This window comes from Tinamus guttatus, unplaced genomic scaffold (genome assembly GCF_059628265.1).
Source record: "Tinamus guttatus ecotype Peru unplaced genomic scaffold, ASM5962826v1 Tinamus_guttatus_pri_ptg000649l, whole genome shotgun sequence".
NCBI lineage: Eukaryota > Metazoa > Chordata > Aves > Tinamiformes > Tinamidae > Tinamus > Tinamus guttatus.
In genome coordinates, this window is record NW_028289183.1 from 1,011,979 (window position 1) to 1,028,760 (window position 16,782).

General features: G+C 43.2%; 1 protein-coding gene across 1 annotated transcript; it reads left to right on the plus strand.

The window, feature by feature from the left end:
• Nucleotides 1-1,378: 1,378 nt before the first annotated feature.
• On the plus strand, nucleotides 1,379-16,333 carry LOC104580538 (myosin heavy chain, skeletal muscle, adult). The gene is made up of 38 exons (XM_088535811.1): nucleotides 1,379-1,585; nucleotides 1,673-1,816; nucleotides 1,910-2,066; nucleotides 3,361-3,388; nucleotides 3,487-3,607; nucleotides 3,696-3,788; nucleotides 3,919-3,982; nucleotides 4,069-4,167; nucleotides 4,264-4,367; nucleotides 4,465-4,603; nucleotides 5,248-5,366; nucleotides 5,456-5,605; nucleotides 5,791-5,961; nucleotides 6,390-6,699; nucleotides 6,844-6,914; nucleotides 7,367-7,454; nucleotides 7,544-7,661; nucleotides 8,018-8,141; nucleotides 8,227-8,363; nucleotides 8,463-8,718; nucleotides 9,994-10,236; nucleotides 10,343-10,519; nucleotides 10,604-10,749; nucleotides 10,864-10,954; nucleotides 11,043-11,432; nucleotides 11,583-11,709; nucleotides 11,844-11,962; nucleotides 12,520-12,716; nucleotides 13,185-13,368; nucleotides 13,455-13,620; nucleotides 13,785-13,909; nucleotides 14,065-14,373; nucleotides 14,474-14,677; nucleotides 14,960-15,085; nucleotides 15,179-15,349; nucleotides 15,436-15,540; nucleotides 15,649-15,744; nucleotides 16,159-16,333. Exons 1-38 carry the CDS (start codon nucleotides 1,379-1,381, stop codon nucleotides 16,312-16,314), a joined length of 5,832 nt encoding a protein of 1,943 aa, XP_088391937.1. The 3' UTR covers nucleotides 16,315-16,333.
• The last annotated feature ends 449 nt before the right edge of the window (nucleotides 16,334-16,782 follow it).

Consider the following 16,782-nt stretch of genomic DNA (forward strand, 5'->3'; position numbering starts at 1 on the left):
CAGAAACTTGCATTTTGATGCATTTTGTCTCTCAGTTTTTAAGAAAATCTCACTTTAAGAGATTGGTTACTACATTTACTGGTTTCGATATATTTTTGCTGTTGCTCTCAAGGACTGAGTTCCTAAAGCATCACAGAAATGTTATCATCCTCACTCTATGACCTGTGATATAAACATACAAAGCAAACTGCTATGGGCTGCAAGTCACTGTGAAAGTCAGCAATAAGAACTGCAATTCCTGCATCCAAGTTCTCTAAGTGCCTCGAGTAGTCCACATTCTCTCCTTAGCACTCTTGACAAATTATTTATAGGAGATATATTCACATAGGCCGTAAGACATAAAAATGTTCTAATTATATCAGTCAAATCAAATGACAATTATGCCCTTAGTTTAGTTTGCCAGACAATGCTTTGCCAAAGAAGTTTTGCCAAAATGTTTTGACCGAAGAAAGGGGAAGCATCATCAGCATCTGCAGACGAGACACTATAAAACCCCGCAGGGATAAGTCTGGCCTGTCCCTCGGAAGATTTCAAGGTAAGCATAAGGATTTTGTGAGTGTGAAAAAACAGGGGAATGCCATTACATTCTACATTTCCCATTCCATTCCTCCTGTCTCAGGCAGTCATTTTGGTGGGGGGATTTGCAATATGAATTAAGATTTTCAGTATAATTTCAAAACATGTCTGTATCTTTGATCTTGAATCTATACTTTGTTGCTGAAATTCATTATTATTTTACAGAGTTGGCCAGTTTCCAAGGTACAGGCATTCTCTGGTGTCTGAAAAGGTAAGATCCCAACTCATTTATTTCTAGAGTACATGCAGAGACTGTCTAAGTGAGGATTTCTGTATAATTGCATGAACTGTCTTAATAAATCCTCTTTAATTTCTGCCCAGTGCTGCTTCGGGTAGATTGTTGAAAATAGGGAAGAACCGAGAAATGAAGTTGCTGTTCACTTATAGCACAGAAAGTAGCATTCTTACGAAGGAAGTGTTCTTTTGAAGATTCATCAGTCATAACTGAGGATGAGATGAGAGAATGTTTTTCTCTGGCTGTAGTTTTGTTTATGTGAAGGCATCAAAACTGGTCAGAATTTGTCAAGGCAAGGTGACAAACTGCAGTCAATATTTAGAAGATATTTTATTCATTTTACAAGACCTAACTGTTTAACAATACTAAGTCTTACTCTCAAGTGGACTTGGGTACATAGAAGCTAAAATGAACCTGGATTTCGGTGGCGGCTTTTGAGAGCTATTCTGAAAGGCTAGCTGGCAATTCCTTAGATGAAGAGGGCTTTGCTCACTGACATAGATAGTGTCACATAACTTTTTTTCCTCACCAGAGTGTTTGTTTATGTACCTTCAGTAAACTGCAGCCATGGCCTCTTCAGACGCTGAGATGGCCGTCTTTGGGGAGGCAGCTCCCTACCTCCGGAAGTCAGAAAAGGAGAGAATCGAGGCCCAGAACAAGCCTTTTGATGCCAAGTCATCAGTCTTTGTGGTGCATGCTAAGGAATCCTTTGTGAAAGGGACAATCCAGAGCAGGGAAGGAGGGAAGGTCACGGTCAAGACTGAAGGTGGAGAAGTAAGTAAAATACAAGCTTCAGAGCAGCATTTACTTCTCACTTCGAGCTCTTAGCTACCATGTATGGATCTCTCATTTCCTTGGCAGACTCTGACCGTGAAGGAAGACCAAGTCTTCTCCATGAACCCTCCCAAGTACGACAAAATCGAGGACATGGCCATGATGACCCACCTCCACGAACCCGCTGTGCTGTATAACCTCAAAGAGCGTTATGCAGCCTGGATGATCTACGTAAGTAGCAGCCACAGGCTTCCTGCAACTCGCTAGGAAGAGCCAGTCTGCTAAAGCCAATGGAAGGCAACTTGCTGTGTCCTGTCCTTGCAGACCTACTCGGGTCTCTTCTGTGTCACTGTCAACCCCTACAAGTGGCTGCCGGTGTACAACCCGGAGGTGGTGTTGGCCTACCGAGGCAAAAAGCGCCAGGAGGCCCCTCCCCACATCTTCTCCATCTCTGACAACGCCTATCAGTTCATGCTAACTGGTGAGTGATTGGTCTCTGAATTGCTCTTCGCAATAAGCACTCTGTAAGGTGAAATGCACGATTCTTTATGGAAATGGAATGTAGCATGTTTAAAATACTGGGAGTGAGATTAATGTACTTAAAAGTAGGGGTCTGTGTGATCTGTGTGTGAGCTCCCATTATAATCAGTAAACAGCTTGTCATCGTAATCTATGGAACACATAGAATAAATTGTAATAACTTAATAAATATATGTAAGTATTTATGAAATATAATGAATAGAATAAATTCAAAGGAAGCATCTTGTATCTGGTTTAGACTCCACTCATCGTAATGGGATCTTACAGGTGGACACATTCCTTAAACAGAAAGTATTAAAAAAAAAGAGTATACTGATGCCATTCCAGTGATTGTATACTAGTCATTTTAAGTTTGCAAGCATCAGTGCTATTGAGTGAAAGAGGCAAATATTCGTTAAATTGAATTCAGAGTTTTCTGGACTGAACAGGTAGATAAGCTTGATTATTATTAAAATGGAAATTCATAACAGAAAATGTGACTAGATGGTCTACAGTATGTGCACACTTTAATGGTTATATTAATCTTTATAACATTAGATCAATTATACTGGAAAGAAAACTTCAAAGAAGTAAATTTATTTTAGCCATTTATTATAGTAAACTATAAAAGGAATCTCTCCTGTTTAATAGAAAAATAGTATTATAAAAAATAAAAATCTTCTGCTTTTAAATTGAATGGCTTTCAGCTGGATTGTCTTCTATTTCTTATTTTTCCAATGAATGATGTGTCAATGATGCACAAGATTTTAGTTTTTCATTTTACCTACTGTTTTTACAAAGTGGCAGGTAGATTTAGAATGAAGAAAGAAAAATGAAAAATGGTCTACCATAGAAATATGTAATTTCTGTATATGCAATGGGTCAAAATGATGAAATATAGTGAAAGATGTTGTTTAGTCATTTCTGTTACTGGTGAGGTCCCCAAATTTCCAAATTAGTCTGGACATTTTTAGCTGTAAAAATATTTAGATGCTATCGAAAAGAAAACGAGAATATCCTGATGGGCATAAAATCAACAAGAAAAGCTACTCTGAAGTGATGTCTCTGCAGACCCAGTTTATATTAAAAATAGCGATACTAGGAACACCAGAAGTACTACTGGAATTCCCAGGGAGTTTCATTGCTTTCAGTCCCTGCCACTTTTGGAAGCTGCTTTTCCTATTTCTCTTAATGTTTGTGTTCTTTGTTATTCATTAGCACTACATATTGTCCCTTTCTTTCTCTCTGTATCACAGATCGCGAGAATCAGTCAATCCTGATCACGTACGTACATTCCCTGCTCCGATTCCCAAGGGCTGGCTCTGTGCCTGGGGACCTGCTGCCTGACCAGACGTTCTCTGCTTCTCTCTTTTGCTTCCCAGCGGAGAATCCGGGGCAGGGAAGACTGTGAACACCAAGCGTGTCATCCAGTACTTTGCAACAATTGCAGCTAGTGGGGACAAGAAGAAGGAGGAGCAGCCGCAACAGGCGGGCAAAATGCAGGTGATGTAGGGGGAATGGACTGAGCAATTGTCCTGTAATTAGCACATGGATTAAACACTGTAAATTAACAAGACTTATCATGCTCTAGGGCACGCTTGAGGATCAAATCATCAGTGCCAACCCCTTGCTGGAGGCCTTTGGAAATGCCAAGACTGTGAGGAATGACAACTCCTCACGCTTTGTAAGTTGCTGCTTGGGATAAAATCTCTCCCTCTCCTTGCAACAGTAATGATGGACCTCGTGCTGTTCCCACCAAGAGAGGTTACACTGGAATGCAGCTAGGCTGAAATGCTTCTTTTTTCCCTTCACAGGGCAAATTCATCAGAATCCACTTTGGGGCCACAGGGAAACTGGCTTCTGCTGACATTGAAACATGTAGGACAGCTTCCTTGCCTGATAATGTATTTCCACCCCCATGCACTGTTCACTTCTCGGTTAACTCTTTCTCTCTTCCTTACCAGATCTGCTGGAGAAGTCAAGGGTCACTTTCCAGCTCAAAGCGGAAAGAAGCTACCACATATTTTACCAGATCATGTCCAACAAGAAGCCGGAGCTAATTGGTAGGAAGATTTTTTGAGGAAGATCATTGAGCAACAACACATTCTACTACCTAGGTGACAAAACTAAGCCTCTTTCTCATCTGTTCTTGTGTTCAGACATGCTCCTCATTACCACCAACCCCTACGACTATCATTTTGTGAGTCAAGGTGAGATCACTGTTCCCAGCATTGATGACCAGGAGGAGTTAATGGCTACAGATGTAAGTAACATACCAGAAAAGTTCCGACTAACACCATCTCAAGGGTGACATGGTGCTCTACTGAATATGTGCAATTACTTCTTTGTTTCTACTGCAGAGTGCCATTGACATCCTGGGCTTCACTGCTGATGAAAAGACGGCCATTTACAAACTCACGGGGGCTGTCATGCACTATGGGAACTTGAAGTTCAAGCAGAAGCAACGAGAGGAGCAGGCAGAGCCAGATGGCACAGAAGGTATTATCTTAGTAAATATTCCAGAAGGTAACATCACCAAAAGGAGGTTTTACGCAGATTTCAGGCTTTAAATACTAAATACCTTATATAAAATAAATGATCAATTTCCATATAAGAATTGAACACCTCTCGCACCTAACAACATCTGCATTTTATCCTGGTAGTTAACAACTAAAGTTATTGCATAGACTGTCAAGAAGGCAGCAACCACCGATGCCTCTTCCTGTAATATGCTTAAGCATACTTAGATTGGAACGCACCTTGTAATCTTTGCTTTACTGTGGAATAGTAATACTGCATTGAGCTCTATTTCAGCTTCACCTGTGTTAATTGTCACCTGGGTGTGAGGTGTGTACTTCATTCCTCTCAGCTGAAAACACGCTAGAACCATAATGTCTCCTGGTTTCTGAGTAAAGGCTGCTGATGCTGGAGTACTGGGCAGAAGATGGGATGCCTGAAAAACAAACGTAGAAACTAATGCTCAGAAAGACTTTTTAGACTCTGGATGCTCAGGAGAACACAGACTTTGTGGTTTGAATTAACATATTTTTGTGCAATACTTTTGAGACAGTCTCTCAAGGACCAAATTTTAGATACTGTCCAATATTCAGTTCTTCTCTCACTCTCTCTCTCTCTGTGCTTAGTTGCTGACAAAGCTGCCTATCTGATGGGTCTAAACTCAGCTGATTTGCTCAAAGCCCTGTGCTATCCCCGAGTCAAGGTTGGGAATGAGTACGTGACAAAGGGTCAGACTGTGCAACAAGTAAGAAACGTGATAACCTGCAACCTCTTGAATTAAGATGCCTATGATTCGCCTCTGTTCTGTTTGGTAAATTTAGACTCTTGTTTTAGGTTCATAATTCAGTGGGAGCTCTTGCAAAGGCTGTCTATGAGAAGATGTTCTTGTGGATGGTTATTCGCATCAACCAACAGCTGGACACCAAACAACCCAGACAGTACTTCATTGGTGTCCTGGACATTGCTGGCTTTGAGATTTTTGATGTAAGGAACAGATTTTTTTTCTAGTGGTTTCTTAAAAGGATGAATAGGAATAAAGCAAATTTTGAGACATATTAACATATTTTTATGAGGGGTTAGTATCATTGTACACTTATATTCAGGGTTTTGGGACTGTCTTACATTTCTTCTACCAAAAGAAGCTCTTCATCTCTTTTTATGCTTGGCAGTTCAACAGCTTTGAACAGCTCTGCATCAACTTCACAAATGAGAAACTGCAACAGTTTTTCAATCACCACATGTTCGTGCTGGAGCAAGAAGAGTACAAGAAAGAAGGAATTGAATGGACATTCATTGACTTTGGGATGGACCTGGCTGCTTGCATTGAGCTCATTGAGAAGGTAATCTTTCTGTTCAGTAAATGTGCAAGAAGAATGGGAGAATATGATTTCTCTTACTGTGCCATGTGAAAATGGCAAAAGGATGTAAGTGGTTCTGGAGATCAGTCTTGAAATTCAGGACTTTAGGTGAAATTACGTAGTTCAAGTGTACAAAATGAGCTTTCATGAAAGGAAGGTAATGTACTGATAGTCCCTATCAGCTAAGAATTTGTCATGTTCTCAGCAGGAAAGACATCTATAAAAGCTAAAATGAAACACCAATGCTGAAAAAATCCCAGTTATTCTTTTTCTCACTTGTTTTCCAGAAATGCAGGGAAACATCATCTTTGAATTTCTTTTGCAGTTCCCTGTCTTGAATGCATCCTTTTTCGCACCAAACGATGTATGATTTCTAATTTGGATTGCCTTCTTGTCTATTGCCTCTACAGCCCATGGGCATCTTCTCCATCCTGGAAGAGGAGTGCATGTTCCCCAAGGCAACTGACACCTCTTTCAAGAACAAGCTCTATGACCAGCACCTGGGCAAGTCCAACAACTTCCAGAAGCCCAAGCCTACCAAAGGCAAGGCTGAGGCCCACTTCTCCCTGGTGCACTATGCTGGCACAGTGGACTACAACATCTCTGGCTGGCTTGAGAAGAACAAGGACCCTCTGAATGAAACTGTCATTGGGCTGTATCAGAAATCATCTGTGAAGACACTGGCCTTACTCTTTGCCTCTTATGGTGGAGCAGAAGCAGGTCAGCTATGTAAAATCCATATTTTCTGTGAGGCTCAGTGTTGAAGGGGCATGAAAACAGAATCCACAAAGCATTTACAGCTGTTTGCTCTTCTGTATGCAAAATCAATATTTTAATATTGCTTTATTATTCTGGCATTTGCAGAAGGTGGTGGTGGCAAAAAGGGTGGCAAGAAGAAGGGCTCTTCTTTCCAGACTGTCTCAGCTCTTTTCCGGGTACAGTACTACATTCATTAACTCTTTTTAATATGAAGAAAACAGGTCTTTTAAAACAAAAAAGGACTATCCTTGTCTTTAATGCAAACTATGATTAATGCAAAAAGGCACTTATCCTTTTTGAAAAGAAAAAGAAATGATTTTCAAACAGATATATTAACCTTAGTAGGTGGACTTTAGAAAAGCTGAAAGCTAATCATTTTACATGAAAATGTACAGTTCTACATTACAGTTCTGACTGGATCAACAGCATAATTTCTCGTTCTTTCATATTGATGTTCAGTGTTGATGTATATTGTTTGTACAAGCAGAAGGTGGTTTCATTTCGTGTGCCTTTACCTGCCTGTTCTGAATTCTAGCTAATTTTGTAAGCGATTAATTCATTGCAATGGACTTGATGGATCAAGAAGTGCACATAAAAAAATACTCACATTACTTACTGATCTCTTAAGGAGAACCTGAACAAGCTGATGACCAACCTACGGAGCACTCACCCCCATTTTGTCCGTTGCATCATCCCTAATGAAACAAAAACGCCTGGTAAGAAGCTCAGTAAAAGATATTCCTGTGATACAGTCATTCATCTCTGTGCTAGAAATTCTAGTATTTACTGTGTTCTGAATTGTTAGGTGCCATGGAGCATGAACTGGTGCTGCACCAGCTGCGGTGTAACGGCGTGCTGGAAGGGATCCGAATCTGCAGGAAAGGATTCCCCAGCAGAGTCCTCTATGCAGACTTTAAGCAGAGGTAAGAGGGATACCCCTTCCTATCAATTTTATCTATGCTGAATAGATTGTATATCCAATTAAAACATTCTGTTTCCTACAGTATGTAGTACTAATAATCTGTTATCTTTCAGAAATATCAGCATTTCAGTAATAATAAAGATACTAATTCAATGGACATATTTTGATAAATAATAGCATCAGACTTAGTAATATTGAAGTGTTGCACATAACATTATTTCATCTATATGATGGAGTGGCAGTCCCTTACCGGTTTCATTAAAGCTTTCATTTACTACCCAAAATGGCAAAGTGTTCTAAAAAGCAGTGGCTTGATTGGTGGCTGAATACCTCCTCATGTTCTGTTTTTATCCACAGGTACAAGGTGCTCAATGCAAGTGCCATCCCAGAGGGACAGTTCATTGACAGCAAGAAGGCTTCTGAGAAGCTCCTTGGCTCCATTGATGTGGACCACACCCAGTACAAATTTGGTCACACCAAGGTACAAACACTCCTTGACTCCCATCCTGTGTGGCCGTGTTTTGTGCCACCTGACAGTGACAAGTTGCAATATTCCCCTTCTCAAGGTGTTCTTCAAAGCTGGGCTGCTGGGGCTCCTGGAGGAGATGAGAGATGAGAAGCTGGCACAGCTCATCACTCGCACACAGGCCAGGTGCAGGGGCTTCCTCATGAGAGTGGAGTACCAGAGAATGGTGGAGAGGAGGTACACATTTCTCATCTTGACCTAAAGTCACCTTACTTGCAGGAAATGTGTGCACTCATGAAATCCTAAATATTCAATGTGTATTTTAATTACACTTAGGGAATCTATCTTCTGCATTCAGTACAATGTTCGGGCATTCATGAATGTCAAGCACTGGTCCTGGATGAAGCTGTTCTTCAAGATCAAGCCTTTGCTGAAGAGTGCAGAATCAGAGAAGGAGATGGCCAATATGAAAGAAGAATTTGAGAAAACCAAGGAAGAGCTTGCAAAGTCTGAAGCAAAGAGGAAGGAGCTAGAGGAGAAAATGGTAAAGCTGATGCAGGAGAAGAATGACCTGCAGCTCCAAGTGCAAGCTGTGAGTATCATGAGTTTATTTTTAGAAGAAAAAATTTTAGAGGAAAATGAGTGAATAAGATCTTCTTATTCACTCTTCTTCCTTAGAAGAAGGAAATCTAATCTTCCTTATAAAATACTCTAAGCTGAATTGTATAAAACTAGGGATAAAATTCAGGCCATTGGCTTTGGGCTCTCAGTATCTGCATTGTAAAGTGGGGTTCAGTTTAAGAACAACTTTTAAGTTTTAGTCTTAGAGTCTATGTGTACATGCGTCCGTGTGAGCTTAAATTATAAGGTCCTATTATGTCACTGCGAAGTTTATGTTTCAGTTTATAAAGTGGGGACAGTGGTTAAATTGACCATTCTATTTTAATTCAGTTTTCTACTTAAAAAATACTGCCATTTCTTATGATGTAGGGTATCTCACCTGTCCTCCTGCAGCTATGAACCCAGCAAGGCACAGATGCCCAATAAATCCCATGACACATGTGCTAGTCGTGTGTGTATGTCTCCAAAGCCATCTAGCATCTCGAAAGTATAGGCAACATTTCACAGAATCACAGAGTGGTTAAGGTTGGAAGGGACCTCCAGAGTGGCACAGGACGGCATCCAGGAGGATTTTGAAGATCACCAGAGAAGGAGACTCCACAGAAATAATTTTTACTTTCAAACTCATTTATGAGAAAACATGTTTATGATACCCCCAAATACTCCAAAGATTAAGAGCATGTGGTGACCAGCTGAAATCAGCATATACTTACTACACAAGACACAGTATGGAAACAAGTTACACAGATAAATGCCACAAATAAATGTAAAGAAGCCATTTGCACATGCAACAAGGTATAGAAAAAATAGCCATCATTTTTTCAGCAATTTTATCTTAAGACTACTAAAGTCCTCACACAATACTGGGTTCAGCATGGATCAGTTACAAAAGGCTCTTAAATAATGTCTGTGAAGGAAAACTCCTGCAAGCTCTTTCTCCAGATAAAATTAAGTAATAGAAGTGGTCATTATTCTTGCAGTGCCAGTGAATAAATGAGGTATTCTCATAGTTGACTCTTCGAGGCATGCTTTGAAGAGCCAAGAAAATTTGGCGATTAGTTTTTCAGCTGGGAAAAAAAAAAGTGAATCACCATCCTAGAAAAAAAATACGATTACTTTCAATATTGAAATACTTTCAATACGATTGAGTTGTTTGAGTGATGGCCAATGCCATGCTTCATTTTAACACACATGTGTATAAAATGTCAAAACATTACAGCCCCAAAAATCTATGTCTCCCTGCCAGGAAGCAGATAGCTTGGCCGATGCAGAGGAAAGATGTGACCAGCTGATCAAAACCAAAATCCAGCTGGAAGCCAAAGTCAAGGAAGTGACAGAAAGAGCAGAGGATGAGGAAGAAATCAATGCTGAGCTGACAGCCAAGAAGAGGAAACTGGAGGACGAATGCTCAGAGCTGAAGAAAGATATTGATGACCTTGAGTTAACACTGGCCAAAGTTGAGAAGGAAAAACATGCCACTGAAAACAAGGTATAATGCACAAGATGTCATGCTCAAACCAGAAAAGAACCCCCGAGTTGATACACTATAAAATCTTAAACAATATTTTTTATCTACACTCGTTCCCTTCTCTCAGGTGAAAAACCTCACTGAGGAAATGGCAGCCCTGGATGAAACCATCGCCAAGCTGACAAAAGAGAAGAAAGCCCTCCAGGAGGCCCACCAGCAGACACTGGATGACCTGCAGGCAGAAGAGGACAAAGTCAATACGCTGACTAAAGCTAAAACCAAGCTGGAACAGCAAGTGGATGATGTAAGGACATGCACACAGTAGGCAGATAGGACAGCTATGGAGGTAGACTTGTTGGGAAGAGCATTCACGGGTTGTGGTGTTTAGCTTGAAGGGTCCCTGGAGCAAGAGAAGAAACTGCGCATGGACCTTGAGAGAGCCAAGAGGAAACTCGAGGGTGACCTGAAGCTGTCCCATGACAGTATAATGGACTTGGAAAATGATAAGCAGCAGCTGGATGAGAAACTGAAGAAGTAAGCATGCTTGAAGGACAATTCTGTGCTGTGCTGGTGTGCATGAGTGCTCTAACACAGGTTTCTTTGGGCTCAGGTTGCTTTGGGCTCTAACACAGGTTTTTTTGTGCACAGGAAAGACTTTGAAATCAACCAGATCCAGAGCAAGATCGAGGATGAACAAGCCCTGGGCATGCAATTGCAGAAGAAGATCAAGGAGTTGCAGGCAAGTCTCCGTTCCGTCCATTCTCTCACACCGACAGAGGTCCAGTTGGAGCAGGGCATGGGTGTGATTGGTGCCTACTGTTCCGCAGGCCCGAATTGAGGAACTGGAGGAGGAAATTGAGGCCGAGCGGACCTCTCGCGCCAAAGCAGAGAAGCATCGGGCTGACCTCTCCAGGGAGCTGGAGGAGATCAGCGAGCGCCTGGAGGAAGCAGGGGGAGCTACGGCAGCTCAGATCGACATGAACAAGAAGCGTGAGGCGGAATTTCAGAAGATGCGGCGCGACCTCGAAGAGGCCACTCTGCAGCATGAAGCCACCGCTGCCGCCCTGCGCAAGAAGCACGCGGACAGCACAGCCGAGCTCGGGGAGCAAATAGACAACCTGCAGCGTGTCAAGCAGAAGCTGGAGAAGGAGAAGAGTGAGCTGAGGATGGAGATTGATGACTTGGCCAGTAACATGGAGTCTGTCTCCAAAGCCAAGGTACATAATTTTTGTAAGCTTGCAGTCCTATGATACAGTACATTTCCTGAACATCTGATCGCATTTGTCTGTTATACCATGGTATTATTATTTTTCATCAGAGGAACAGCGATCTAGGTTTTAGTGACAGTCTTTTTTCTTTTCATCTAGGCAAATCTTGAGAAGATGTGCCGCACTTTGGAAGACCAGCTGAGTGAGATTAAGACAAAAGAGGAGGAACACCTGCGAATGATCAATGACCTGAATGCTCAAAGAGCTCGTCTGCAGACAGAAGCAGGTAAGGCTTTTGTTTGTCTCTTGTGTAATGTTAAAGCTAAACATACTTACAAGAAAAAAAGAGTGACTTTTTACTCAAATTTGTCACATCAATACAGCTGGTTACATCACAGTCTATCTGCAATATTTTCTCAGGTGAATATTCACGTCAGGTGGAAGAAAAAGATGCCTTGATATCCCAGTTATCCAGAGGCAAACAGGCATTTACTCAACAGATTGAGGAATTGAAAAGACATCTAGAAGAAGAAATAAAGGTACTTCCTACAAGATTCTAGATTTTGTAAACAAACTGCTTTATTCATTTTTCTTTAAGCTCACTTACAGTCAGAATATCTTAGTCATTTAATACTGGTTTTGGAGACTCCAGTGTGTGGACAGTTTTCCCATATCTTTAATTTGGGAAGAAAGACACCACCTCTAACCTGGATACTGAGATAGGAAAGAACATTTACAGGACCTTTCCTCAGATTAACAATACTGTAGAGGAAATGTTTGACATGTATCCAGAAAAATTAAGGAAGAGTTTCTCCTACTCTTCTGTAGTAGAAGCTAATGCTTTAGAAAATATTTAGAAAGGACTTATCAATACCCAGCTGTACATTTCTGTTTTAGAGTTTACCAATCATCTCTACTGGATAACATTCTAGATTATGACAAAAGAATTGATAAGAAGCTTCTCAGAATATGTACTTAATGTACTTTATCCCAAAGGCTGCATTTAAGATTCTGATTCAAAAGATTTTCTCTGATTTTCTTTCTGATAGATAGTGTTTCACATGCTAGTCATTTTCTCAAACCCACTGTCTCCCAGGCCAAGAATGCCCTGGCCCACGCCTTGCAATCTGCTCGCCATGACTGTGACTTGCTCCGGGAGCAATATGAAGAGGAGCAGGAAGCCAAGGGGGAGCTGCAGCGTGCCCTGTCCAAGGCCAACAGCGAAGTGGCCCAGTGGAGGACCAAATATGAGACCGATGCCATTCAGCGCACTGAGGAGCTGGAGGAGGCCAAGTATGTAGTAGTGGCGTGCAAGGAAGCCAGAGGAGACTGGAAGTACAAAAGGGACTTTCAACTATAGAACGTGTCCTTTGGGAAAGGCAAAGACAAATATGCTCATCAGGCTGAGAATGGCAGAAATGAGGCTCCATGGGTGGAGAAGGCTGAGAGACACTAGTAAGGGAAATTCGAAAAGACCATTGAGAAAGTGGTGGAAATAAGCCAAGAATAGGTTGGGGAGCATGGAAGGGTAGATGAAAGGGTGCGCTATAGTGGATGCAGTTAGAAAAAGACCAAGGCAAACAGGCCATCTGAAAAGAAAGCAAGAAAGGCAATTTGTGGAGTGTGCAGAGAGCAGCAGGACCACTAACACCCAGGGAAAGGAAAAGTGAACAAAACAACACCATTGTGAGAAGTACCGTGTTTGCCCAAAACCTGTTCCCCTTTGCTTCTTCACTGGGAGCTGTATTTACCACCTCCCAGGAAGAAGCTGGCACAGCGTCTGCAGGAAGCTGAGGAACACGTTGAAGCCGTGAATGCCAAATGTGCTTCCCTGGAAAAGACAAAGCAGCGGCTGCAGAATGAAGTGGAGGACCTGATGATAGATGTGGAAAGAGCGAACGCTGCCTGCGCAGCTCTGGACAAGAAGCAGAGGAATTTCGACAAGGTAAAATGGGCTGTAGCCTTGTGGTCTGGTGAGAGAGCATCCTCTTGTGATTGTCAGGTCCATAATCAGGCCCTGCTGCTCTTCAGATCCTGTCAGAGTGGAAGCAGAAGTATGAGGAAACGCAGGCTGAGCTGGAAGCCTCCCAGAAGGAGGCTCGCTCTCTCAGCACGGAGCTGTTCAAGATGAAGAATGCCTATGAGGAGTCCTTGGACCACCTGGAGACCATGAAGCGGGAGAACAAGAACTTGCAGCGTAAGTCCTGAGCACTCTGCTCCTTACAGGCTTTTCTCACAAGTTGTTGATTCACCAACCCACAGGGATCTGGGCCTGCAGTCTTGTGAGGGTGCGTGTCACCTATGCGTGACAGGGCCTTTCTCCTCCTCTTCAGTGCCTGACATTTTTCTCTGTCTCTACAGAGGAGATTTCTGACCTCACGGAGCAGATAGCAGAGAGTGGAAAGGCCATTCATGAGCTGGAGAAAGTGAAGAAGCAGATAGAGCAGGAGAAATCTGAAATCCAGGCAGCTTTGGAAGAAGCTGAGGTACATGGCAATAGTCATACGAGCAGCAGGGACATTTGGTTAGTCAATGTGCTCTAGTTGTAGAGCAAAACCAACTCAGATTTCCCAAAGAACTGTGTACGAAAGTTCTGCAGTAGGTTTAGTCATGCAATAACTCCCCCCATGCATTTGTCCAGGCCTCCCTAGAACATGAGGAGGGGAAGATTCTGCGCCTCCAGTTGGAGCTCAACCAGATCAAATCTGAGATTGACCGGAAGATAGCAGAAAAAGATGAGGAAATTGAACAGCTGAAGAGAAACCATCTCCGAGTTGTGGAGTCCCTGCAGAGCAGCCTGGATGCTGAGATCAGGAGCAGGAATGAAGCCCTGAGGCTGAAGAAGAAGATGGAGGGAGACCTCAATGAAATGGAGATCCAGTTGAGCCATGCCAACCGTGTAGCTGCAGAGGCCCAGAAGAACCTGAGAAACACCCAGGCAGTGCTGAAGGTCTGTTAAGCAAAGCTACATGTAGAGGAATGGTTTATCTGTCATTTTCAGGACCCAAGGATGCTGAGCCACCTCATAATTTCTCTTGCCTCTTTTACAGGATACACAAATACACTTGGACGATGCTCTCAGGACACAGGAGGACCTGAAGGAGCAGGTGGCCATGGTGGAGCGCAGAGCAAACCTGTTGCAGGCTGAAATAGAAGAGCTCCGGGCAGCCCTGGAGCAGACGGAGCGGTCAAGGAAAGTGGCTGAGCAGGAGCTGCTGGATGCAACGGAACGCGTGCAGCTCCTCCATACCCAGGTGAGGGCTGGCCGTGGAAACCAGCTGTGCAGACACTTAATGCTGAGGACTGCTCACATGTCAGAGGATTGGCCATGACAATGGTCTAGAGTCGCCTCTCCTGCAGTCTAAAGGGAAGGAATGCTCACAGAACAGTCCTTCGAGTTGCCACTGACATTCTGACTAAACCACTTAAAAAAGAATTCCAGATAGTATTTTGGATAGAAAACTGGAAAAGCAGAGACTCCATTCCAGTGTATTTGAGCCCTAAGAATACAAACCATGCAATTTCTGTTTGCACAGAATACCAGTTTGATCAACACCAAGAAGAAGCTGGAAACAGACATTTCCCAAATCCAGAGTGAAATGGAGGAGACAATCCAGGAAGCCCGCAATGCTGAAGAGAAAGCCAAGAAGGCCATCACAGATGTGAGTTGGGGGCTTCCTGCACGGCTGGTAGTGGATGGACTCTGACCCAACATGGCTCCCTCTCCAAACTGACTCTATTCCTTTGCTGTGCAGGCAGCCATGATGGCAGAAGAGCTGAAGAAGGAGCAGGACACAAGTGCCCACCTGGAGAGGATGAAGAAGAACTTGGACCAGACAGTGAAGGATCTGCAGCTCCGTCTGGATGAGGCTGAGCAGCTGGCACTGAAAGGAGGCAAGAAGCAAATCCAGAAGCTGGAAGCCAGGGTGCGTAGGGCTGAAATTTGTGCATGGGGCACCATGTCCCCTGACACCCCATGAGTGAAGGTGCATGGCTGGGCTTCTCCTTGCAGGTGCGTGAGCTGGAAGGGGAGGTTGATTCTGAACAGAAGCGCAGCGCTGAAGCTGTGAAGGGCTTGCGCAAATACGAGAGGAGGGTGAAGGAGCTGACCTACCAGGTAAGGCAGGAGGCCTCCTCCTTGTGATTCTCATGGGGAAATGTTATTTTTGGTGTGGGGAAACAATGCACTCCCTTTTCTCTCTTTTCCGCTCACCACTTGCTCTAGTCCGAGGAAGACCGGAAGAATATTCTCAGGCTCCAGGACCTGGTGGACAAGCTGCAAATGAAAGTGAAATCATACAAGAGACAATCCGAAGAGGCTGTAAGTCTTGCACTGAGAACTGAGAAAGAGTCCTTGGTTAAGAATACAAGAATTGCAATGTCTCAAGCAGATTCTATAAAAAGAGGTTCTCTGGAATTTCATCAAAAATGTCTTAAATTTCACTAGATATCTTTAGGAAGCATTCTTGTGTCCTCTCAAGAGTTCTGAGGGGACAATCTCACACACCCTGTGTACAGAGCCTCTTTTGCTCAGTCTACAAGGGATCTTCTAAGTTAAGGGAGAATGAAGAGGTCCATGTAAGATTTATGGGAAAATAGTGGTGGGTGGTGGATGGAGGGTCTGTACCTTCTTGTTCAAGCCAAGGAACAGTCACAACCCCTCAGGTCCCAGTGGCAGGAGCACTAGAAAGCTCTGACCTGGGCTCTTCACCACCATCTCCATCTCTCCCTACAGGAGGAGCTGTCCAATGTCAACCTCTCCAAATTCCGCAAGATCCAGCACGAGCTGGAGGAAGCCGAGGAGCGGGCTGACATTGCAGAGTCGCAGGTCAACAAGCTCCGAGCCAAGAGCCGCGAGTTTCACAGCAGGAAGATAGAGGAGGAAGAGTGAGAATGTCAGCAGGCAGCAAAGTGACACGGGTGGTGCACAAAATGTGAACCTCTCTGTCACTCTCTTCTGTAACTAGTCTTTGTAATCGCCTCAGTGCTTAGAGAATAAAGACCATAGAATGCTTTGCACATACACCCTGAGCAGTGGCTTCTTTTCTCCCTTCCTGGATCCCTCATTAGGCTCTGCATATTGCTGAATGGTTAACCTTACCTCCCACCATCAGCTACCAACATTGCTGCACATGTTTTCAGTGTCCAGTCAGGACAGCCTGCATACTTTTCCTGGCTATTGCAAACTCTGGATGGAGGAACTGTGAACACTTGTAGTGGTATTTTGCATTGTGAATCACAGACAGTTCCATAGGAGAGCTGATTTTCAGTGGACACAGCACTGTACTGACCCTTCTGTAGACCCTTAACGGTGCAGTCTTTCCTACCCTAGATGGTATGATGGAAGGATTCCCATCCA

Bases quoted from the DNA above. Each gene is read 5' to 3' on its own strand.
- LOC104580538 (XM_088535811.1), top strand. From the start codon at position 1,379: ATGGCCTCTTCAGACGCTGAGATGGCCGTCTTTGGGGAGGCAGCTCCC. The intron at 7,455-7,543 runs GTAAGAAGCTCA...CTGAATTGTTAG, and splicing joins TAATGAAACAAAAACGCCTG to GTGCCATGGAGCATGAACTG. The intron at 8,719-9,993 runs GTGAGTATCATG...TCTCCCTGCCAG, and splicing joins TGCAGCTCCAAGTGCAAGCT to GAAGCAGATAGCTTGGCCGA.